We start from the raw sequence: 24,679 nt of genomic DNA on the forward strand, positions 1-24,679 counted from the left end.
ACTAAGTACTACCTCAGCATTAACATACTACTAACTCAGCATTAACTCAGTACTAATTCAGAATTAAATCAGTACTAATTCAGAATTAAATCAAAACTAACTCAACATTAACAAAAGCATTGACTCAACATTAACTTAGTGTTAGCCGTTAGAGAGTCACATTTAAACACTACTGAATTGGAAGGATAAAGAAGCAAGTGTGTGTGTGTGTGTGTGTGTGTGTGTGTGTGTGTGCCCACGCTCCACTTTATGAATCCTAAATACCATAAAACTCAACTTTCTGTTGCATGAGCAGAAGCAGCAGAAAGCATTAGCATTTTATTCAGAGATTTAAACAGAGATGCAAACATTAAGAAGCTAAAATTAGGAAACTGCAGACACGACTGGGACTCGCTACACCATTTCATTCACACTGCACAAACCCGACACACCCTGGAAGCACAATCTCAGCCGTCTAATTAGCTAAATAGGTCAGTAGGCCAAGGGCAGACTGTCAGTGCTGTTAGCGTTGAGCCGTCACTCGAAGCGCAGGAAGGACTGGGAGGAAAAAAAGGAAGGAAAAGTGATTATCAGGAGGAGGATGAGTGTTTCAGAGTCGCAGCCTTCAGCAGGACGCGGATTCACACGGCCACTCAGCTTCAACCCAAACCACTGACTATCACTGCGCACGCACAAGCGCACACACACACACACACACACACACACACACACACACACACACAGAGCTACACACTGTGCTTCTGAACTCTGGGCATTCAGAACTCACACCATGCCAGGAAAGCATGAGTCTGTGCCAATCATACACACACACACACACACACACACCATGTTAACATCAACATGCTGGTAAAGTTATACTTATCCAAAAAAACTTTGTGATGGGTCGTCCATCTTTTCATTTCGTTCTTGTTTCTGTTTATTATTTCCTCCTTTCTAGTATTTTTGCTACATTTTATGCCACTTCATGTCTTTCTTGCCATCTTTCTTACTTTCCTGCTTTCTTTTACAATATCATTTCTTCTTTGTTTTCTTGCCTTTCTTTTCTTTCTTGTCATATTTCATGTCAATATCTTTGGTTCCTTCTTTCTTTCTTTCTTGCTTTAATTTGTTTTTGCTTTCTGGACTTTTCTCTCTTTTTTCCATCTTACATTCTTGCTTTGTTTAATTCTTTTTCATCTTTTTTGTTATTTATGTTTGGTTTCTTTAATTCATGTTTACTTTATTTTCCTTTTAATCTTGATCTGTATGTCGCTCTTGCTTTTTTATAAGCTTATTTTCTATTTCGTCTACTACGTTTCTTTCTTCCTTTATTTCAGGTTTTTGATTTTTTATACTTTCTTCCTTGCATTGTTTAATAGTTTCATTTCTATCCCATTATCCTATTTCCTTTTTTGATTACTTTCTTTTTACCTCATTTCTTTATCGTATTTTCCTTCTTTCTTTACATTCTTCCTTTCCTTCTTTGGCATTTATTTCCTTCTTTAATTCTTTTCTCCTTTCTTTTTTATTTCCATCTTTCTTCCTTTTTTTAATTATATTTTTCTTACCCTCTTTCCTACTTCCTTTGTTCCTTTCCTCATGTCCTTCTTTCTTTTCTGTCCTTGTTTCCACTTTTTTTTCATTCTTCCTTCTATAATTTTTTCCTTTTTTTCCTTTCCTTTATTCTTTGTCTTCGTTTGTCTTTAAATTTTTAATTTCTCCTTTTTCTTTCTTTCCTTCTTTCTTGTCTCATTTTTTTCCACCTTTTTATTTAACTTTTTTGTCCCTTACCTCATTCCCTCCCATCTTTCTTTCCTTCTTTCTTTTTCTTTCTTGTTTGATTTCTTGCTTTGTTGAGGTTAATGTGAGGGACAGTAGGAAGTATTATTATACCATGTTTTATTAATTGCACAGAGAACCTCACAAATAGTGTGTGTGTGTGTGTGTGTGTGTGTGTGTGTGTGTGTGTGTGTGTGTGTGTGTGTGTGTGTGTGTGTGTGTGTGTGTGCGAGCGTGTCCATGTGTATAAAACTTTTTACATGTGTGTCACACAGCACTGGGTGAGCCCCGCTGGTTGTGTGTCAGGTTCGAGACAGACGGGGGTGTGTGTGCAACCGTGCGTCTCGAAGTGTGTGGGATGGAGGAACATATTGGTGTTTGTGCGAGTGACAGACTGTACGCCTCATCAATAAGCGCTCACTTCCTCTTTCAGTACGCACAACTCTCTCCCTCACACACACACACACACACACACACACACAAAGAAGTGCTTTTATTTCATCATTTATCAAGCGCTAATAGAAACATTTACTCAGCTGGCACTTATTATTCCACAACACATCGCTGAAAACGCAGACACGTCCATTTTTCAGTCCTGTATGAAAATGAAATCCGTCTGAATCTCCTGCTCACACTCCATTCACAACTGAAACACATTGCTTTATTTCATTTTTTTACCTGTGTACCACACACACAGCGTGCTCACACACATTTCCGAACTCATTTGTAAGTCAGGATGCTGTCTGTTCGAGAATCACAATTATTACTACAATCCCTTAGTTGAAACTAAACACCCTAAAACTCTTTGGAACATTTTGTCTCTACAGGGTGACGAATCGAACCACAGCACTGCGGAATCCTCAAAGCCCATCGCTCAGGAGCTGTTGATGTATTTCCTACGTCTAATGGCGGCTCTGTTCGGTGTAATGAGTTAATTAGACTGGGAAAATGTAGAATTAAGAAAAGAAGTCTCCAGTGTTAGGGGGGAAAAAGCAGAGACGTCTGATCCAGCAGCTGGACTGAGTGCTGATTGCTGACTGAAGTTCAACTGCTGGGACGCGTCCGACACTAGCTACTGTATATGTCTAAACCAGAACCAGCTGTACCACTATTTCTGGGAAACAAAAAGAGTTACATATGGAGCTGCAGGAACTTTCATACGAGTCTCAACTGAACTTTGGAATGCATTTGTGGATGGAACGAGGGTTGTGGGATTCAGCTCCGTTTTATTTCCTGTACTTAAAGCAGGAAAATTCGTAACAACTAATTGTAACAAACTTTTTGTCATATATAAACAGAACTGATCCGACTGCTAGTATGACTGCTGATCCGACAGATACCTGCTGCTGCTGGTGACTGTGATAGGAAAAAGAGGAATCAACCGCTTCCAGTGCATCTCCTGTGGATTAACCGCACTCCCTCACTCTGAAGAGTAGGACGACTGAACAAAAAGAGTTTGGAGCTTCTGCCAAAGCTCACATTACTGTGCGCAGCAGGAAAACCCAAGAATGCCGGCACGGTGCGCGTGTGATGTGACAGGAAAAAGGCGGGAATACTGTACTAGACTCTCCGAACGGTTGCTCCGGGAATAAAAGTCGAGATTTCTTCGGTGTCTGTACATGCCTGATCAATGTCGCGTTTGTTGCTCTTAACAAATCAGAATCAGCTCACGCGGACATGCTTTGGCTCGTCATGGGGGTGATATGGTGGGGGTTGATGTTAATTACATGACGTACTACTTCAGTACTGCTGAATAAAAAGACTAGCGACTAGAACGTTGTGTGTGTGTGGACTAGAATGACACCTATACTGCAGTGTTCTTACACACGAGAGAGCAGTATAATCAAGTGTCTTAATAAGAGCGAATGCGGAACGCAGACGTGTCACTGTCTTCGAAGACGGCTTACCGTGAAAATACAAAAAAATACAGTAAAAATTTTCCTTTACCCCCTTTTTGTCGCTGCGTTTTCTAACCTCGAAATAATTTTTTATCAGTTTTTCCTCCTGGACGTCTCTGTCCAAGCGGCTGACGTCCAGACTTGTGTCTTTTACGCACCAGGAAATGAAAAGCGCCAACGCTGGAGGGGTGTTAAAAGCATGAGAGGGATATTTAATACATGCGTTAGCTCATCTCGTGTGTGTTTGCGCAACAGGGAAACCATGGGGATTGTAGAAAGAAAAAAAATCTCAATCTTTCACTCACATGCGCGGGAGTCAAGACAGGACGGAGCTGTTACTGTGTATCTCATACACACATGAGCTTTAGACAAGTCTGAACAGAAGTGGAGAAAGAGGGAGTGCGAGTGGGTGTGAGTGTGTGGGAAAGAGGAGTGTGTGATGGGTGAGAGGAGGGTAAGTGAGTGAAAGTGAGAGAGAAAGGGAAAGGAAAAGGCCGGATAGGCTGTACCCTTCCTCTAGCTGGTACTAAAGAGGAGGGAATCGCAGTGTGTGTGTGTGTGTGTGTGTGTGTGTGTGTGTGTGTGTGTTTGTGTTCAAATGATTGAGTGTTGGCAGCTCCTAGTGCAATACTAGACAACTTCCTATCTCTCTCTCTCTCTCTCACACACACACACACACAGGTTCTTCTCCAGAGGAACGCAAAACTCAATTTCTGTTATTAATTATTAAAAGAAATACCAATTCCTTCACGCTCGACTGGAGGGAGGAGATCTATTTAAGAGCGCACACCTAGCTTCGTGCTCTAAAGCCGCGACAATTAAAGGCTTCGTTTTAAAAGTGAAGGTGATTAAAAATGCATGGAGTCGCAGATGATGCTTATAAAATGTCTTTATTGGACCTCCTGCTCAGCGAGGACGTGTCCGAGTCCAGCTGGGACGTCACGCCCGCGATCCCGCGACGTATAAAGGTAATTATTCGGCCTGAGATTAATTTTATGGCCTTCTATTCGTCCCTGGTTGACATGCAAAAAAAACAAGCGGAATAATAATAATAAAATTAATACTAGTCATCATTTCTAGGGTTGGTCATAAAAATAATTTCATACATAATGCAAATTGTTTCACATATAGTATAGTAGCACAGAAGAGAAGATTTTTCTTTGCTGTAGCACTTTTATTAACCGCGAGCTAGAGTGTGTGATTCCTGCTGGTATTCATTCAGATAACAACACCGCGCAAAATGTTACGACGGCCTAGTTGTTTTTCTTGTATTATTGTTGCTTTGATCGACGCCCACTTTCACATAAATGAACAGATTATTTTAAAACCGAATTTCCCTGAAACTAGCCGTATAGCTAACCAGAACTAGCTGTGCAACTATTTCTGGGGGACGAAAAGAGTTACATTTGTGCATGGAACGAGGGTTGCGGTTGTTCAGCTCCGTTTATTTTTATTGTACTAAGAGCAGGAAAATTTGTAACAACTTATTGTAATGTTTTTTTTTGTTATAAATAAAACTTGCCATAAAAAACTCCCTTTTAAACTCAGATTCGTATCATTTCGTAGCACGCCGTAGCGTTTCCACACTCAGTTGGTTTGTAAGCCGCCATGAAACACAATGAAAAAAAGAGAGAACAAAGCAGTCAATCTTTGCTCTACGCCCAATATTACTGGTATTTCGGATAAAAATGTCAGGATTAATGTTCTCACGTGCTGTCCTGCTTTATCGGCTCTGGCTCTTTAGGCCTGAGGATGAGATTGGGCGTGTGCTACAGGCACACGAAGGTTTCGGAGGAAACAACACTGATGACGTCATGCCTAGTTCCGTGATTAGGTACGACTGGCTTCCATATCCAATTCGATCCGTGTCAGAGTACACCGTACCGTGCTGGAGACCTCCTCTTCACGGCTCCTGAGCCTGGAGCGCTTGTGTTCTCACTGATCGAACTGAACCAGACTCTGGGGTTGAGTGTTCCTGGAAATAATTCAAAGGCCCTCATGTAAAAAAAAGTCTATCTGGGTTTCTATAGCACCTTGCCCAGCTACAGCTGGCTAGGATCGACTACATGTGTAGCCCATCCCGGTGAGGCGTGGATCACTACAGGTCACACTAACACACCCAGGTACCCTCGACCCGTGACGATCTGTAAATTTAACATAAATTCAGAAAAAATAAAGAAGGAATAGATGAAGGAAACTGGTAGACAGGTTATAAGAGAGATCAGATATCACAGCGCACTTACAGTAGATTATATTTAGATAGAGCTATTTATAGAGCTATTGGAAGCAATGCAGTAGCAACTTGAAGGAGGTGCTGTATTGATCTACTGGCTTGTCGTTTTTATTTCTTGATTTATTGCTTCTATATTTCATTTTTGCTTAAAAATAAATTTCGAATAAAAAAAAAAAGAATATATATATATATATATATATATATATATATATATATATATAGTTTCTTTTTTTATTCTTTCTTCTTAATTCATATTGTTGATTTTTTTCATTATTTTCTTTACATTATTATTATTATTATTATTATTATTATTATTATTATTATTAGTGAATTTTTGGAAACCAAATTGAATTTTCCCATAAGAAATAATGGAAACTTAAATTATTCGTTCCACAGCCCAAAATAATAAAAACATAAAAATAATTAACACATATAAAGTAAAAAATAAATAAATAACCTGCACTTTACCTAAAAAAAAAAATTATCCAGACAGATGAGTGTTTTTGTTTGTGCGCGTAGGTGCTGTGTGTTTGTGTGTGTGTGTGTGTGTGTGTGTGTGTGTGTGTAAAGCTAAAGTAAGAAACTTCTCCCTCCCTCTCCCCCTTCTCGTCTTACACAGTTACCCTTCCTCCACTCTTTTTACACACACGTGAAACAACGGAAACACTGTTTTATCATAAAAATAAACAAGAAATCTCTCTAATGACACTTGATTGAGCGACAAACTAATAAAATCACTGCTGTAAAGTAAAAACAAAACAAATTAACCTGCACACTTTACCTTTGAAAAGACTCACGACAGAGCAGTATCTCTGTGTAGAGCAAAGAGATAGAGTGTGTGTCTAAGAGCAGGCTGATACAGAGTGGGAAAATGGATCTTCAACCTCTCTAATGAAACTTGCTTTTGCTTTAAACACACACTGTACACACACGGATACGGACGCACACAAAATAAAATGTGTTTTACGCACACACACGTGGCCACAGTGTTATAATAAACAGTACACAGGCGCACGGATGTTGATTGTACCAGTAAGAGACGCGCAATAAGACCCAACAGGGGAGACGATTACCCACAATTCTGTAGCGCAAAAGAGAGAAAAACCATTGGCTCAGTAGTGATCACGTGACAAAAAGCGCATGAAGCAAAACAATAAGCGCATGCGTGATACATGATACTCGGTACTCATAAACCAAAACTTGTTCGTTTTTCAAGTCAAAACCGTGACATTTACAGAACTGCAATACAAATCAGATCGGCATCTTAATAATATCGTATCATTCGGTCCGTAGTGATTCCAATTCCTAAAATTAACTCACCATAAACATAACAATAAACAATAAAAACATCATATAAATCAGTATCGAGTCAGAAATCTTTAAATTATTGAATTAAATGCTGTTTTAATAAGTAATTCTCTTATTTAAAACAACTGATTGTTTCTCCATAAAAATCTAGAACACCCAATAAGGTTAAGCAGTAATTTAGTAAATAATTAATAAGGAAAGAATTAAAAATGAATCAGCTTTCAGCAGAGCCTTTGCATCAGATGCCAGAAGCATAAGGACGATGCGCTAATCCTGAGCACAATGCTTCTCATCCTTCACATCCAATTTCGAAAAGATTTGCTGAAATTGCTCTTATGCACTACACTCGACGTCCAAACTCGGTACAGGAATTTAATATGCTCGTATTAGTGTTAACCACAGCCATACTACTCTTATGATATTACTGTCCCCTAATTGCATAAACATCGCAGACACATCTGCATAGCCAGCATAATCTGCCGGCGCACTGACTGTGTCCAATCGGACTGATCTGCGATAAATGAGGAAAATATAGGGATTTGAAAACTGCACCATCAACAGCACTTATTATATTAGGAGGATATGCGCTGGCATCCATCTTTCTCGGCGGCGTAAACGAGACGTCAGCACGGCGGCTCCTTAAAGAGCGCTCGGTGGAGTTGCTGCTTCACAGTCATTTTCAAAAATTTCCTGATTACTCAGTTTTATTCTGCATCCATCATGACTACCTCACTTCAGCTTCCAATAAAACCACGTGACACAGGAAGTGATGTCACATAGCCTCTGATTGTGGAGAGCCAGTACTGATAATGTAGAGTGTAGAGACAGCTGGTAGACAGACAGACAGCATGTGGACAGGCTGTAATGGAAGTGTAGAGGGATGGATGGATGGATGTGCTGACAGGCAGACAAGACAGATAGACGCCAATTGGGAAGGACAGACAGACGCACACCCTTTGGATGGAAGGATTGATGGACAGACGAGCAGATGGACAGACAGATGCAGGGGTGAACCTTTTTGGACAAACAGATAGACAGATGGATGGAGAGACGAACCTTTTCGGATGGATAGACAGACAGACAGACCCTTTTGGATGAACAGACAGACCAACCCTCTGGGATGAATAGAGAGACAGCCATCCAGACAGACACATACCCTTTGGGATGGATGGACTGGAGGATGGAAAGAAGAATGGAAGGATAGATAGATAGACAGACAGGCAGACAAGACAGTAAGACACCTTTTTTTTAATGGGTAGACAAACAGACCGACAATCACACACCCTTTGAGAGAAATGGATGGCTAGACAGACAGACAGACAGACAGACAGACAGACAGACGGATAGCTACAGTACATGGCCACTCTGTATACTGTATACAAATAGATGAGCAGACACATGGAGAGACAGACAGAATGTGGACAGCCAGGGGTTAAAATGTGAACGCAGCTTAGACGGTGAGACAGAAAGACGGGAACACAATCTGACTAGCATAGGGATAGTGAGGCGTAGAGAGAAAGAAAGAGAGATAAATACAAAGACAAATACTGATGGAATCTTGACTTCCCCTGAGAAATATGGGAACTGAAGTAAAGTAAGTAAAAAAATATATTAATAAACATGTTTAATAAAGTGAAATATGAAACAACAATGGTGGATTTGATGTTTGTCACATTCCCTGCATTTCTTATTTACATTCACACCTGTGCGCATACACACACACACACACACACACACACACACACACACACACACACACACACACACACCTGCTATCAGTCGCATCCCCAAGCTTCTGCATGCATTTACATGTATTTTCATAAACAGTCCTTGTTTTGGTAATACATCTGGAGGGGGAATCTTTTCTTGTTCTATTCTTCTTTTCTAACGAACGGTCTAAAGACACTACGAGGCATGCGGCGTCCTGCAGCGAACAGCATTGAGGGGTTACGGGAGGTCACGGTTGATGAGTTATTGCATCTAATCCAGGAGAGATTTGAAGAGAGGTCAGAGGTCGAGCGAGAACAACAACAATGGAGTGGATTTTTAATCTTACAAGACCATTTGGGTAATAAAATAGAAACACCACGGAATATAACAGATGACGACACCCAAGCGAACCATCTTACTGTACTGTACACTGGAGAATCTTTTCAGGATATGTGTTTATACAAAGGAGTTTCGTCTTTTTTCCTTACTGAATAACATTTAAAATATAATTTAGTAAAAAATAATTTGATAATAGAATATTATTTTATTTATTTATTTATTTAATATCTATCTATCCATCTATCTATCTATCTTTCTATCTATTTATCTATCTATCATCTCTATGTAATATTAAATTAGGTAAATTATTGCAATATATAGATAGATAGAGATATTAAATTAAAAATATTAAATAAAAAATAATAAAATAAAAATATTATTTTAATAAATATTTAATAAAAATAAAAAAATAAAAATAAAGCTATTATTATTATTATTATTATTATTATTATTATTATTAATAATAATAACAATAATAATAATAATCTTAACTTTAATGATAACACCTAAAATGAAAATAAATCTAACAAAATAAAATTTATATTATAAAATTAAAAATTCTATTATAAAACAAAAGTTTGACTAAATTATATAAAATTTTATAAATGATTTACTAAAGAACAAAAATGTTATAGAAAAACAAAATCAAAGCAAAATCCAAACACACACTTTAAATACAAATCATCAGTCAATTTTTTCTTTTTTTTTTTTTTGGTATTTTTCACTCCTGATTGCTTTTGTATGACAGATCCTTCACTCCACTGCATCCACGCCACTCATTTCTTGTCCTCTCTATTGCTGTTCTTTGCATTAATCCGTTCGCCGTCCCCCAGCGAGGGATCTGGGAGCAGAGAGCACAATAGCACAGCGGCAGGCCATTGTTTCAGCCCAGAAGACGAGTACAGTTCGCCACAAAGCTGTCTATTGTTCCAACCAAAAAGCAGATGAAAAAGAAGTCGATAGTAAAGGCTGTCTCTTCTCCAGACGACATGATAATTCCCGTTAACTGCCCGACCCTTGTTACACTGAGTGGAGTGTGTGTGCATTTTGTGGGAGTGTGTGCTTGCACCTTTTGACATTTGACAACGGTCTGTTGCATTAAAAGAAAAAGAAAAAAAAGAAGCAAGAAAATAATGTATTGTGTGTTCTTGGTGCTAGGTGTGACAGCTCGGATATGGCCGAGCGAGCCTGTTCAGACAGGTGAACAGATTCCCGAGCTTTATTGAACATACGGTAATTAAACTGCCTCCATCAGAACAAAGACACGGTGAGACGCTGCACGTAGCAGGACGACAGACCGCATGGAAGCGGAGGAGTAGGAAAAAAATCTGGCTCGATATTAACAGAAATATACATTAAACACTATACAACCGAAAGTTTGTGGACACCTGACCATCACAGTATAAAAAGCTTTGCTGTTATGAGCAGCTCGACGAAAGACGTCCACTAGATGTCCCGTTCCAGTAAAGCTACTGCATAAGGAGTCAAAGATTTATCCGTATATAGAAATGTTTGGGATTAGCAATGAGGCTTGAATATGTATGTGAGGCCATGAAAAGACCACTTGTTAATGAAACTAATCAGGATTTGCTAAAGAGCTTAAAGATTGGGGATGGGAAGAGGGCTTGTGGTGCGATGAGTCAAGATTGATCCTATTCCAGAGCCAGAGGTTGTGTCAGGGTAAGAAGTCACCCATCATGCATGATGATGTTATGATCTGGGGTTGCTTCAACAGATCAGGTCTAGACTCAGACTCGTTCTACTATATATGAGCTTCTGTCGAACCCACCTGACATACTTAGGTGGTGATCGTTAAATTATACATGCTTTTATCACTTAGTAATAAAGTAAGAAACAACCCATTGGATATTACATTAGAACATTATAGGACATTACATCTTGTGTGTCTCTTTTACTTTATACCTTTTTTGGCATGGTCTATTGAAATAAAATTCCAATGAAAGATCCATCGAGAAACGGAAAACCCAGATGCGGCGAGAGCTCAAAACCCAAACCTTACCCGCCATCATCTTCTGCGCCTCGTACGGCTCCATGTAGCCATCGTTCTCCACCGGCTTCTCCACGCTGCTCTGAGTGCCACCCGCTTGATCCGCAGCATCGAAAGGGTCTGCATAATCCTCCAAGATGATCACCTGCGGAGAGGAGCATACGTGGGTGTGAGTGTGGGCGCGTGTGAGGACTCTGTGTGTGATCTTTTGGAAAGCCCCGCTGCGAGGGTCATCCTCTAAACCGAGGCCAGAAGGAAGAGACGGCGGAGGAGAAAACGGAGCCAAGAGTCGAGGATTAAGGTGGGGTGATGAAGATTTTAACCCTTTAAACCCTCTTACGGAATGTTATTCAATTGCTATGGCGGAACTAATAAGACCAGGTGTGTATGTATGAGTGTTTAAATGACAAATAGGAGCTGCCGATTGGCCCTGGATGTTTAACAGGCTATACTTCTTTTTCATTTCACTTTGTTGTAATTCTGAACAGCATGCCATATGCAACAATGTAACCGAACACTAATCGTCTCGCAATCTCACAACAACAATAACCTTCAAAGTACTTCATTACTAAGGGAAGCGCAAACAGCCCTAGATCTCTATGCGTAAGTTGTGTGTGCATGTGTGTGTAAGTGCACTACTGAGGCTGTCAGACTGAATTACATTCTCCCAGTGCGATCCAATTTTCATAATATTTGTGTATTCAAAAAAAAAAAAAATCCATATTTAAATATTCAAGATTCAGTTCTACTCTTGGGCATCTAATGTACTCCTATCACAACAAATTATTATTTTTAAATGGAAAAAGGATCTACAGTAGGCATGCACATATATATATATATATTCATTACATACTTGACGATGTGACACGCTTTAGTAGGCACACCTGTACATCTGTTTATTCATGCATGCGTTTATGCAGTTATCTAATAAGTCAATCATGTGGGAGTAAAGCAATGCATAAAATCATGCAGATTCAGGTCAAGAGCTTCGGGTAACGTTTACATCAGTTCAGATCTCACTGACATTAAAGCATGGTGTGGTTGTTGGTACAAGATGAGTGTTTCAGCATCTCTTGCCATTTTCAGACTCAACAGTCTCTAGTGAATTAGGGATGGTGATGATTAATTGTTAATGGATCCATTCCTGGCACTAATTTACCCGATTAACATCTTATTAGCCGATTATGTTTGTTCGGCATACTAATTCTCCATAGCTCACATATCTATGAACTCGTAGAGGGTGCAGTTGAGATCTGCACAATATTGGAGAATGTAGTTTCAGTAACAGGCTCTGCAAAGTTCTGCCGGATCGCGTGGTTTTCCAGGAGTTTTCAGCATTAGCCAGTTTTCATAGGGTGAAGTTGCAACCCTGACCAGAACAGAGGAACTCGGCGTGCACGAACCAGGGTTTTCGAGAACAAAAACAGAATTTGTGCACATGCAGGAAAGCAGAGTTTGGGTCAGTAATGAAGGCCAAGTACTGTTTATTGTTATACAGTGGGAGTAAAAACTGTATTTCACATGATGATGATGATGATAAATCTTAGCAATTAATCCAGCGTTCACATGTGTGCCAAAGCATGGGGAGAGATCCGAACAACTGCAGTCCGTTACACCATGATTGTTTTGCTTCTCCTTATGTTTGATTAAACCATATGGGCTTTCATAATTTCCAAAACAAAACAAAAAAAACCGTGTCCTTTTACTATTAATTATTAATGATTCATTGTTAATAAAAATGTAAGAACTTTGTAATTAAATGGTGTGTGGTGTGAGTAGTGGTTCACTTGTTCAAGCTACAGTACTCTTTACAAACATGGTGAGCAAAAAAGAAGCATCTCGAAAGACAACACATCAACCACTGAGGTGGTGGTGGACCTTCTGCTGCAGAAGACCACATCGGGTTCCTGCGCTCCTTTCGGCCAAGAACTAGAAGCTGGTGCTACAGTGAGCACAGAAACCGAACAGTAAAATATAGACACTGGATAACCATAACGTTATGACCACCCACCTCATCTTAAGTATGAGTCATGGACAAAAGGGTCACTAATGCACATTTCTCAATTTTCTCGTCTTTAAACTCACGCTAAAATCCGTAAAAAGTTACTACTGGTACATGAAGATATTAATTTAAAAAAATAATTATTACTGTCATTTTAATTTCCGTTTTGAAATCTTCAGTGGTGTGTGTAATATGAGCACATTCTCTGTTTCTTATTTCACCAGTATAAAATTATAGGCTCGTCAGTATTACTGGTAACTCAAGCATTACATAAGCAACATAATGAAATAAATAACTCAAACGCAATTGTATAAAAGGGACTGACATGAACGCAGTGTCCTGTTCCGGACTATTTCCTTTGTCTTTGGCACACAAACGTAGCTTTCTGTTTGTCCTAAAACTCAACTGGGTTCGCCGTCGTTCAATTCGCTTCAGCTATGAGCATTTGCCAAATAGATCGATGGAATTGTTAGCGAGACAGACGAAGAGACAAACAGAGAGAGATACAGAGCTTGTATCAGAGTGTGTAAAGCAGGAACTAACTCCCCCCAAAAACAGTGCAGTTAAAAAAAATCCAAGGCCTGCAATTAGGCCTAAAGCTTGTTTTTTTTAAGGGCATTTCGTAGCGAGGGTGGTAATTAGGTGGACATCCTGAGCCGTGGACGCAAACAAAAGGTCCTTAATTTCATTCATTACCTCAGCCTGTATCTCATGCGAGAACTGACAACTAGACAGCTGTAATCAGCTGCAGACTAAAGCAGCAATTTGGAATATTTTCCACCCAGCGTTTATTCATCCGAGCCTTAGATAAGTGTCAGCTAGCAAACAAATAACCATGCTCGGAATGTAGGAAGTATCTTGAAGACTTATATAACGTGTGGTTTTCATGCTCTCGCATTTGCTAGTAATTACAAAGCAACAAAATAGGCATTTTTCTTCTCTGGAGTGGCATAATGTATTGATTTATGAATATAATAAGACATCTGATAGAGCTTCGAAAGACAAATAAGTATAATTATGGTCGGGGAAAATGCGAGATGTCGGTTAAATGGCCTTCGGTGAATGTGAACTCGGCTCGTGCCATCTGCTGAGCTGGACACGGATTCGGAGCTTGGAACGTGACCGGGAATGTTCCGTGTTTCTGCGTTCTCTGAGAGAGGTCGTGGAGAGTCCAGGAGAAAAGCAGGTGGAGCAGGAATGTCAGGAAAACGCATCAAGGAAAGACAAAAAAAACAAAAAAAAAACAAACACCAAGACCCTAAATAACACCAATGGCAAAAAATCTGAAAGCACTTTGATCTCCTCTTAAAATCTGTTTCAAAATAAACCAAGATAGAGAAGAGCATATTAATCAAATGACATGTTCCTCACTGGGAGGTCTATTTGACGGGCAGGTTGGTGTTAAACAACATGTGAGGGGACTGAATGATTAATGAGGAGTAAACCAAATAAGCGCTGTTCATTTTTCTTTATCAGATCGCTTGCCAGCCGTGTTTATCGCTCGAGTTTTCATCTCCCCCAAACCCGCTTTATTGACGGTGTCGACACGACAGCTCTGAAAATCAATTAACGAGTCACTGAGGCAGGAATAACAAAGGTGCATAGTCAAATTCATCGCTTATGATAAGGAAGAAAGGAGTCCTGCCAAATTCATTTGTACAATAGCAACGCAAAATTCTCGAAATTCTCAACGGGATTGATCAATTTTCTGTAACGGCGGCTCTGACTCAAATAGTTTGAGCTGCAAGGCAAATAATAATATAAATGCTCTCATTCTAATACATAATTTCCAAGCAATGATATTGTGGCTGAACAATTCTGTTCAGAAATCAATTGTTTATTGTTGATACACTGTACGTTTACGCATGACCTTTTTCCTATGGCTACACAGCTGTTTAGTCTCAGTCCTTGGAATACTGTGTGCATATACACTGTAGAACTGCTCTTACAGGGGCTTCTGAGTGACACACTCGCCCTATCATCCAGAGATCGCGAGTTCAGTTCCCGGGTGATGCTGTAACCTCTCACAGCCGGCGGTCTAGAAAGTGCTGATTGGCGGAGCCCTCTCTCAAAGGGGCGGGATAAGAGAATCACGGCTCTACAGCCAATCAGGGGCGTCTGTGAGCTCACGCAAGCGGAGGGAGCGAATAGTGTTACGCCGCACCCAGCGTGCGTGAGCGAGCAGTTCGAAAAGATCAGTCGGCTGGCGTCAGGTGGTTCGAAGGAAATACATGATAGTCTTCAGCCATTTGGCCAAACAAATTAGGGAGAAAATCTGGGAAAAATCCAAAAGAAGAAAAAAAAAAAAAGAAAAGAAATGCTCTTACTTTCACTTTTAAACATAGCTATGATTTCTAGTGTTGATTTTTTTTACGATGCAAACTCACCAAAAGTTTAAGTGATCTCAGATCATGATGACGTAGTTAACGGTTAATGTGCTGTTCATTTGTAATAAATCATTTTTAGCAGTGTTTTTCCAAATTGTTACTGGAAAATAAACCCCGCTCAATACCACCCTATTCATCATTTCTTTATTTCTTTTTCCTATAAAAGCAATCTTCGCCATGCTTTATTCTGTACTGAACGAATAGTGAGTCAGTTAAAAGGGACCGGTTTGATTATGAGTCGGCTATCTATTATGTTCCGTCCTGGGCATCTGCAGCGTGGGCAGAGACAGGCATCCCAGCCAGTCAGACTCCAACACTCCCTTCTAACCTTCCTCCACAGGAATTAAGCTGCATTCATAAATGACATAAATATACTATAAATATCGATGACAACGCTGCCACGATCATGTACCTGCATCTCTAAACGCTGAACAACAGGTTTCTAACTTCTCTAGACCTATATAATACACTGTTACTTATTCTTGCAATTAGAAAAATTCTCCTTAACATTGTCATACTTTATTAATATGAGTTCATATATGTCTTTTTATATGTATTTTTTTTTTTAATAATCACAATCTTCATCCCAAGCTGAGATCAATTTATACTGCAATGGTGTTTTATACTATTGTTCAGATAATGTGAGTTGAATTTGAATTCATCCTATAACAAAATATTTAAGATTTAACGATTTAAAACCATTTTGATGCACCGAGACTTATTCTTGTGAGCTGTATGCAAATCAGAAAAAGGGTGCCTAGGTAGGCAGGACATTTGGCAGCTGGTACCATCATTTTCCTTTTCCATTCGCGCAGAAAGCAATAATCATGCAACTTCACCCTGTCGTGTATGACGCACACACACGCTGGTTTGGGTTTCTTGGACATTTGTAATTCCCCGGAAACTGGCATTGCAAGGGCAGAACGGAGGACGCGCGCAGCCGGCTTAGGTATTGCAGGTTATTGAACGTTTATGCGACGTGACGTTTTGGTTGTTATTCTTCCATTTTCTGGTCGTTGCATCACCGTAGGCGTTCCTCTCATCACTCTGTGTCTCTGTTCTCCTACGGCAAATATGGACCAGAATATATAGCTACAACTAGAAACGTGTGCATGACAAAAAGCCAGTGCATGACCATATGGACAAACAGAATGATGTGTGAGGCTCTCTGGGGTAGCTGGATTGAAACAAAGATCACTAATATGGGGAAACGGATTGATTACAGTGCTCATGTTAGTTCTGCTAAAAAACGAACAACACTGAAGAAACGGGAAAAAAATAACAAAAATGATTTGAATGAAAAATGAATTAAAGGATGTGATTTACTGTTACCCGACTCCACCTTCCTTTATCGAGATACTCGACACCCAGTGCGGTGCTATGAGTAGGAACGAGCCGAGAAGAAGCAAACGATCTACACAGACCCTGGGGGTTGGGGGTTCACTTTGGCTTAACACCGTCCCGAATCTTTACAACTTGGCCCAAGTTCACATAAACGCCGATATTTAAACAACTCACCACCGAAATGAAAATACATTTAAAAAATAACAATGAATCTAAATGTATAATGGTATGTGCAGCACTGCTCCATGCACATTGCATTCATTTTTTTGTTGTTGTTTTATTCTTTTTTCAGTTCGTTTTGTTGTTTATCTTGAAAAAATACTTTCTTTTTTTCCCCAGGTTCAAATATTAAAAAACTAAATATTAACTAATTTTAGTGGTGTAGTGGCTAGCACTGTGGCCTTGCACCTCTAGGGTTGATGGTTCGATTCCCTCTTTTCGAGTCTGTGTGCATGGAGTTTGCATGTTCTCTCAGTGCTTGGTGGGTTTCCTCCAGGAGCTCCTGTTTTCCTCCCAGAGTCCAAAGACATGCATACTGGGCTATTGGGTGTTTTTAAATTGCTTGTAGTGTGTGAGTTTGTGTGCGATGGATTTATATTTACATTTAGGCATTTGGCAGACACTCTTATCCAGAGCGACTTCCTTTATCATCTCATTACACATCTGAGCAGTTGAGGGTTAAGGGCCGCGGTCAAGGGCCCAACAGTGGCAACTTGGTGGTTGTGGGGTTTGAACCTAGGATCTTTTGAACCGTAGTCCAATGCCTTAACCACTGAGCCACCCCTATACCCCTGTATAGGATTGGCATCCTATACAGGGTGAACCCCAACTCATGCCCAAGTCCTGCAAAATAACAACAACACCAAAATGTTAAGCTTCCCACGATAAGCGCTAGAGTAAGTCCCCAACATTCTAACAAGTTCCATTCCGAGAGCTCGTTCGTAAGTCCAATTTGTTCGTAAGTCCGACAAACATTGTCTAGGTATTGGGATCCAAACACAATTGGCTATAAACAATATAAAACTAAGATGTTCCATGATGTTGTACTTGTTCTTTAGAATCATGCAGATGGTTTAACAATTCATATAAAAGAATGAGCAACATCCATCATTTTTTCACCTCGCCCCATTCTCTCAATTATTGTCTCCATTGCTATTGCTTGGCGCTTTTTAGCAGTACCAGCTTCATCGCAGCTGCTTTTATGCTCGCTTCTGGACATCTTTGGATGCATGCTGCATGTACATGTGATGTACATGTGATCTAACTTTTGCGATTGAACATATGCGTGTTTCGTATCTTCGAAACTTTGTAACTCCAGTGTTCATATGTATGGTGACTTACAGTGAGAGATTACTATGTAACCAAAATACTTATGAAACTAAATATAATTTTAGAAAATTATCAATGTAGATTTTAGCATCAATAGAATGAACCTGGAAGTGCACTATACAGGCTCTTCTGTCTGTTTAATATATGCACTCTGATCTGATTTAATTAAAATAAAACAGACATTGATTTAGGGTGTTAAAATATTCTTTTTCTTGTTTTTGTTGATATCCTACTGCTATTTTTTAAAGCATGTAGTTTTGATCTTTCTCCCCAGTAATAGATTATCCATATCCAGGTCATTTGATAATTTATTAATTTGGGACTGAAAAGTATATTTGCACAAGTACTAAAGAAATACATAAGCTTATTTGTAATATTTACTGTTTTAAAGCCAGAAGCTGGTCTGAGCAACTCTTTGCATCCATATGTACTTGTTTTTATAAAGAATAATAATGAATCACTGCAATGTACCCAAACCATCCTTGGCTATTTTTGTTTCTGAAATTGGCCTAAAAGGAAAAAAAAAAGCCCAGAAAGAAGTTTTCTTCCAGCTAGATGAGAGAGAAGAGTGGCCCTATTTCCTATTCATAAATGTTGATGCTTACTGCAGCAGAACCACGAGACCCAATAATTTCATGTACGCTAGACTGCTTTCTCCTAAATTGAGCATCGCCAAATTACTCAGGAATAAACAAGCTTTTTCTTTTTTCCTCTGCTGCTATCATGCATAAAAACATCTCCCAAGGTCAGAGTAATCAGCCAAATCTGAGACGGGAAAGAAAACCGAAATGAATTAACCAACACAAGTGAAGACCCAGCAAAAAAAAAAAATTGTTTACGGTTATTTTCCCTCGTTTTTCCGTCTCGTTCACAACTAACGGCATGAGTAATTAATTACCAAAAGTCGTAGTCGTAGTAGCCTTGCCATGCGCCCCAGCCTCCGCGGCACGCGAACGGACTAGCGAGGTTAGCGAGGTCCTCACAGAGTCGAGTGCTGCCAGGGGACCGACCATCTGCTGGCTGGCGTGTTCAAGCCACATCAGAAACCAAGCCAAGCCACACGTGAAAGTCATGAAAGTCAAATTGGACCACGGTTCAGTGCAACAATGTGTTGAAGGACACTGGGCTGAAGTGGAATGAAAACCCTGGTGAAGGATTAGCTGTTTAAGTTAATCAGTATATAATAAAAACAAGCCTAGCTTGCTCAAATTAGCTGTCCTGCTACGTTAGAGCTGTGGAAAGCTGTACAGCACAAACTGGATGGATCTTTTCATTGGAATTAGATTTACATAAAAAATAACTTCAAATGTGGTAAGTGGACCAGCACATGGTCCTGTTATCACATTTGAAGCCACCAGCACATGTTTAGTGATGACAAGGCGGGAAGAACACAGCCGCTCTTAAAAAGTGTCATCGCCACCATTCCATACCATGTTTCTCCATGTTGTTGGGAACTTAACACATTAACACATGTTAGATTGTTCTATTTGCAGCAATTTCGCCAATCTTCATAAATGAAGTGTCCTATTGTACACAAGTATTTACTGATGATTGTGGCTGATTACAGTGGTGCATCTGTACTGCCTCAACTGGACGATCTGACTGGACAAATTCTAGAACCAAAAGTCTTAGGCATATGCAAATTAATGCTGTACAAACTATATATATATATAAATTAATTTAAAAAAAAAATAAAGTTATTTGGTGTGACAATTCTATGATCAGGTAAAATTTGTGCACTTATATTTTGAAATCAGCTACAAAGTTTTACTAAGCAGCCTGCAGAACCACGCCTTAGACTTAGACTTTGTTGCACCTGCTTCTTATTTTACATGCAAAACCCAGCAGCTTCCTTTTTGTTTATTGTCTAAAAAGTGGTTGGTTATAGAAGATACTGCTTTCTTTTCTGCCATGCCAATATTTGTAATATTGAAAATTCTGAAAGTCAGAAATTTTACTGTGTTGACTCAATAATAAAGACAAAATAAAATAGAAAAAATTACAAATCACAGGGTACCGTAAACATTGCACAGTACTGTATAAGAACTGATTCAATCTAAAAGACCCCGGTTCTAGAGCTCTTTCAATTTGAAGAATGTTTATTTATTTTCATCAAATCATTTTAACCCTAATCAATTGAGAGTGTTAATTCGTCACGCTGGTACTGACATCTTATAAAATAGTTCAACATTTAAAAAAATAAAAAAGTACTCAGTCACATTTAGCTTGTTTTACACCCTAACCAATCAGGTAGTAAGTCAAGTCGAGAGCAAATGAGAAATATAAGCGAAAGTTTGACAGCAAATTTGAGACGCTGATTCCAAACTATTTCCAAAAATTTTTTTAAAAATGTTTAAACATATGGCTGAAAATATCTTGTCTTTACTTAAACCGTTCAGCTGAAGTTTGGGAAAACCTCAGCAGGTCTTTTTCCTTTCTGCATGTCTGTTCCTTTACTTCCTAATTACAAGTTCTTCTTATTGGCTGACAAGGCTGAATTTCAATGCGATGTTATACTTATACAAGGTTCGACACATTCTGAGATGCTTTTCTGTTCACCACGTGTGCGTAGTTATTTGCGTTTCTGTAGCAATGCAGTCAGCTTGACCCTGATGTCGTCTTCTCATCCACTTCAAGGCTTGGCATGTTGTAAACTTCAAAAGCTTTTCTGCTTTAACACTGCTGTAAAGAATAGTTGCTTAAGTTCCTTTGGCCAGCTTCTCAGCGTGAACCAGTCTGACTTCTCCCATCAGCAATGCGTTTCCACCCTTACAACTGCTGCTCGCTGGATGTTTTTCATACAATTCTGTGAAAACTCTAGAGTGTGAAAATCCCAGGAGATCAGCAGTTTCTGAAGCACTCAAAGCAGCCCATCTGGCACCAACAACCATGCCAAGAGTTTTTTTTTTTGTTGTTTTTTTTTGTCCAATTAAATAATCAGTGAGAGTGTATACACTGCCAGTCAAAAGTTTTTGAACACCTGGAGTTTCTTATATTTTAGTACACTTTAATCACTATAGTTGCCACATATATAACAGAATGACAAAAGAAAAACAATTAAGTAAAGAAATCTAAATCTTATCAACTGCTCAGATCCTAATGGGACTCTTAACGAGAATTTTCATTAAGGTAGGAGCACTTACACGAGAAAGCCACTGTATTAACCCTATAGATTAATTACTCAGACAGTCCTAAGTATATGATTTAGTTAAGTATAAAAACATACCCAAGAGCTACATATGCTTAAATGGAGTCTTACAGATTTTGGACTTTTCTTATAAGAATTTTTTTTTTCCTATATTATTATTATTATTATTATTATTATTAATTGCCAAGGACCTGTGCCATTGCCGCCTGGGGGCATCACAAACCTGTGTGCTTTTTGTGCATGTTTAGACCTTCAAAAATCCCTGGATGTGAAAAAAGGATGATGTCACTTAATGTGATGTCACTCAGGGAGTTATTGAGGTATGGATGGTTAGGATATTCCCATAACTGAATGGTTTGAGATATCAAAAATCCCTTCGCAATTTTGCATCCCCAACAATTTTGTGATTACACTGGCCAGGTTTGGTGGCGATTGTATAAATCCCCTAGGATTAGTATGTTATATTCCATTGGGTACGTTTTGCAAACAACCTGAAATAACTGACTTCCCGTTGATTAGAGCCCATGACATGATGTCTTGGGCTGACATTCCTCCCACTGAGGCCAATATTAAAGCTGTGTGTCCGAAAAAAAGAAAAAAAAAAGGAAAAAAACACACCAGGAAACAGAGAAGGAAAGGATAAGTGTTATTGTATAGAGAATGAGTAAGTGACGGTGAAGTGGATTGGGACCGCTGGTATCAGTGTATAATTAATAGAACGCTGAGGACCATGATGTGAATCACATATTCCCAAGATAAACATAAAGGACATCATTTGGTCAAGTCCAAGTCCTTGCTGCTGTATCCTCACTTAAAGGACCCTGGTAGCGAATTAGAAGATTAGATTGATTACGCAATTAAAATGATTCTGTATTGGTTATTTTGATTTACTGAATCATAGAATCAGTTTTCAATCCAAGTAAGAAATATAGCTGCTTGAAACAAATCAGACATTAAACCTTAGTGCTATTAAAAAATCGCAATGCCCAAAAATCCACTCCAATAGAACTGACATCTTTATGATTCACAGCTCTCCCAGTACCATGAGGGAAAAATGTCCAAAGTCCAACCTCCTTTCCTATCCTCCCACATAAAATCCAATTCGACTCCACCAGTAAATCCTCTAGACAGCTGTAGCCCTGAGACTTACAGTTCTGAGAACTGAAAATTCAACAGCAAACACGTAAAAACCGCAAGCGTCACAGTGATTACACCACATCACGGAGCTAACTTCAACCTACAGGGTAAACATCGAAAACCTGGTGAAGGAGGCGATATTAAATATTCAGTCCATCTGCATTCCTCCATTATTGCTGTAAAATAAGGAAATATTAAAATATCTTAACTGGGAGAAAATGCAAAGCAATTAACATCGTGAGAACCAAGAACAGTGAAGAAAAAAGGGGAACAGTATAAAAATGAAGTCATGGGGGAATCATGTGACTCGTGTCTGGTTTTCAGGCCTACGTACTGTAAATGAAGCGCTATTTCACAGCTGACGTTCCGTTATCACGCCCTATTGAAAGCCACACAGTCAGTCTGAGAGCCGTGATGAATATCCTCTCATCCGTTTCCTCGCAGCTTTAAATGTGAAAGCTTTCCCAAAGTTTCGAATGACTACAGACTCTTGCTTTGCGTTTCCTGGAGAGCCTTGCTCTGGGAGATGTCGTGGGCTGACATTCCTCCCACTGAGACTAATATTGAAGCCGTGTGTCAAAAAAAAAAAGGCAGGAAACTGTAGAAAACTGAGAGAAGGAGAGAGTAGGGGGTAGGAGAGCTGACGCTTGTGATTTATGTCTTGAGCAAAGAGGGATTTCTGCCGCTGATAACCTAATACGACTGAAGGCTTAGCGGCTCGATTGGATTAGGGCACATTTCAAAGAAGGGGAGCTTTCTCCTGCTGCTGCTGCGCTTTCGCTTCTAACGCGGCTAAAAAAATTGCCATCGTGGCTAACGAGTGAGCCGAGAGCCATGCGAGACGCAACACAGGGGTCACCAGCCATAACAAAATCCTTATACGCCCTCTCAGTAATAGCTTAACACTCCACTGAATAAGATCACAAAAGACAGGGCTTTGAGATGAATTATACAATACACAGCCACATCTGGACATCTGAGTCTGAATAAATGCTTTATTGTCTTTTATTTAAACACATTGTTAAACTGAATTTATCAAAATAAAAAAGAAAAATCCTAAATAGGGCTGGGAGACAGCGCCGCTATCTGCTCCTGCATCTGTTCGGCGCTCTAAATCAGTGTATTTAAACCCGGTTTACACCCAAAAAATGGGTGCGGCGGAAACCGGGGACTTTCATTTTATTTTAATTTTTTTTTTTACAAGAAATCCAACCACCATAATTTACAATTATCCTCAACTTGAGCAATTGCCCAATTAGAATTTTTAGCCTGCCCAAAGTGATTCGGTTGGTTGTATTTCCCAGAATATGAGGGTGAGTCAAAAATTATCTGCACTCCGGTTCTCATCTGAGCTTTCCGTTCCAGGATACTGCCTCCCCAGTCACAGGTGTGATGGTTTTACATTAGTTCAATTGTACAAATGGATACCCAACTCGTGATTTGCACGAAAGAGTTTTTTTTTTTTTTTTGGTGGGGGGGGGGGGGGGGGGTGTATGGGGTTTAGGGTGCTGTTATTAGTACCAGGTGCCATTATGTATCGAATACTTTGTGTACGGTTCATTGGAGATGTTCATTTCATGGTCCCCTGCATTCATGGCTCGAGCTCAACCTAAGACTTTTTTTTTATGAGGGAATACGAAAGTTTCTTGTAGATTATGTCTAAAAATTACGTCATTTAAAAAAAGTTCATTTAAATAAATTTTACAGCAAGGATACAGTTTATTTTTGACTCACATTTGTATAAACAAGCCACCATCCTACTTTATCCAACCTTGACTGGGAAATTTACTTAGCAGTTAATAGAGACAACAAAAAAATATATTTTTTTTTTCTATCAAGCTTTCTATCTGTCCACTCACTCGCACCTGTATGATAAAAAACAAAAATCCAGGTTGTGTTTTTCTGTAGCATCCCACAGAATCTTGACCCACAGGCTGAACTTCTTCTGAACTTTTCTGAGGAAAAAATAGTGCACCTTCTGTTTGTACCTTGCTGTTCAGGAATATTCAGTTATATCCATATTTCCTTCTTATCTTTTACATAAACAGTATAGAAACAGTAATGTAATAGGACAGAGG

At 39.3% G+C, this 24,679-nt stretch overlaps 1 protein-coding gene across 3 annotated transcripts in view; it reads right to left on the reverse strand.

The window, feature by feature from the left end:
* The window catches only part of zgc:158464 (uncharacterized protein LOC791139 homolog), a 150,382-nt gene that overhangs the window by 102,616 nt on the left and 23,087 nt on the right, over positions 1–24,679 (reverse strand). For all 3 annotated transcript variants that reach the window (XM_053500468.1, XM_053500466.1, XM_053500467.1), the window contains exon 2: positions 11,267–11,399. In XM_053500468.1, coding sequence (XP_053356443.1) covers positions 11,267–11,399 — 133 coding nt within the window. The remainder of the gene's footprint in view (positions 1–11,266; positions 11,400–24,679) is intronic.

Source organism: Clarias gariepinus, chromosome 7 (assembly GCF_024256425.1).
Source record: "Clarias gariepinus isolate MV-2021 ecotype Netherlands chromosome 7, CGAR_prim_01v2, whole genome shotgun sequence".
Taxonomy (NCBI): domain Eukaryota; kingdom Metazoa; phylum Chordata; class Actinopteri; order Siluriformes; family Clariidae; genus Clarias; species Clarias gariepinus.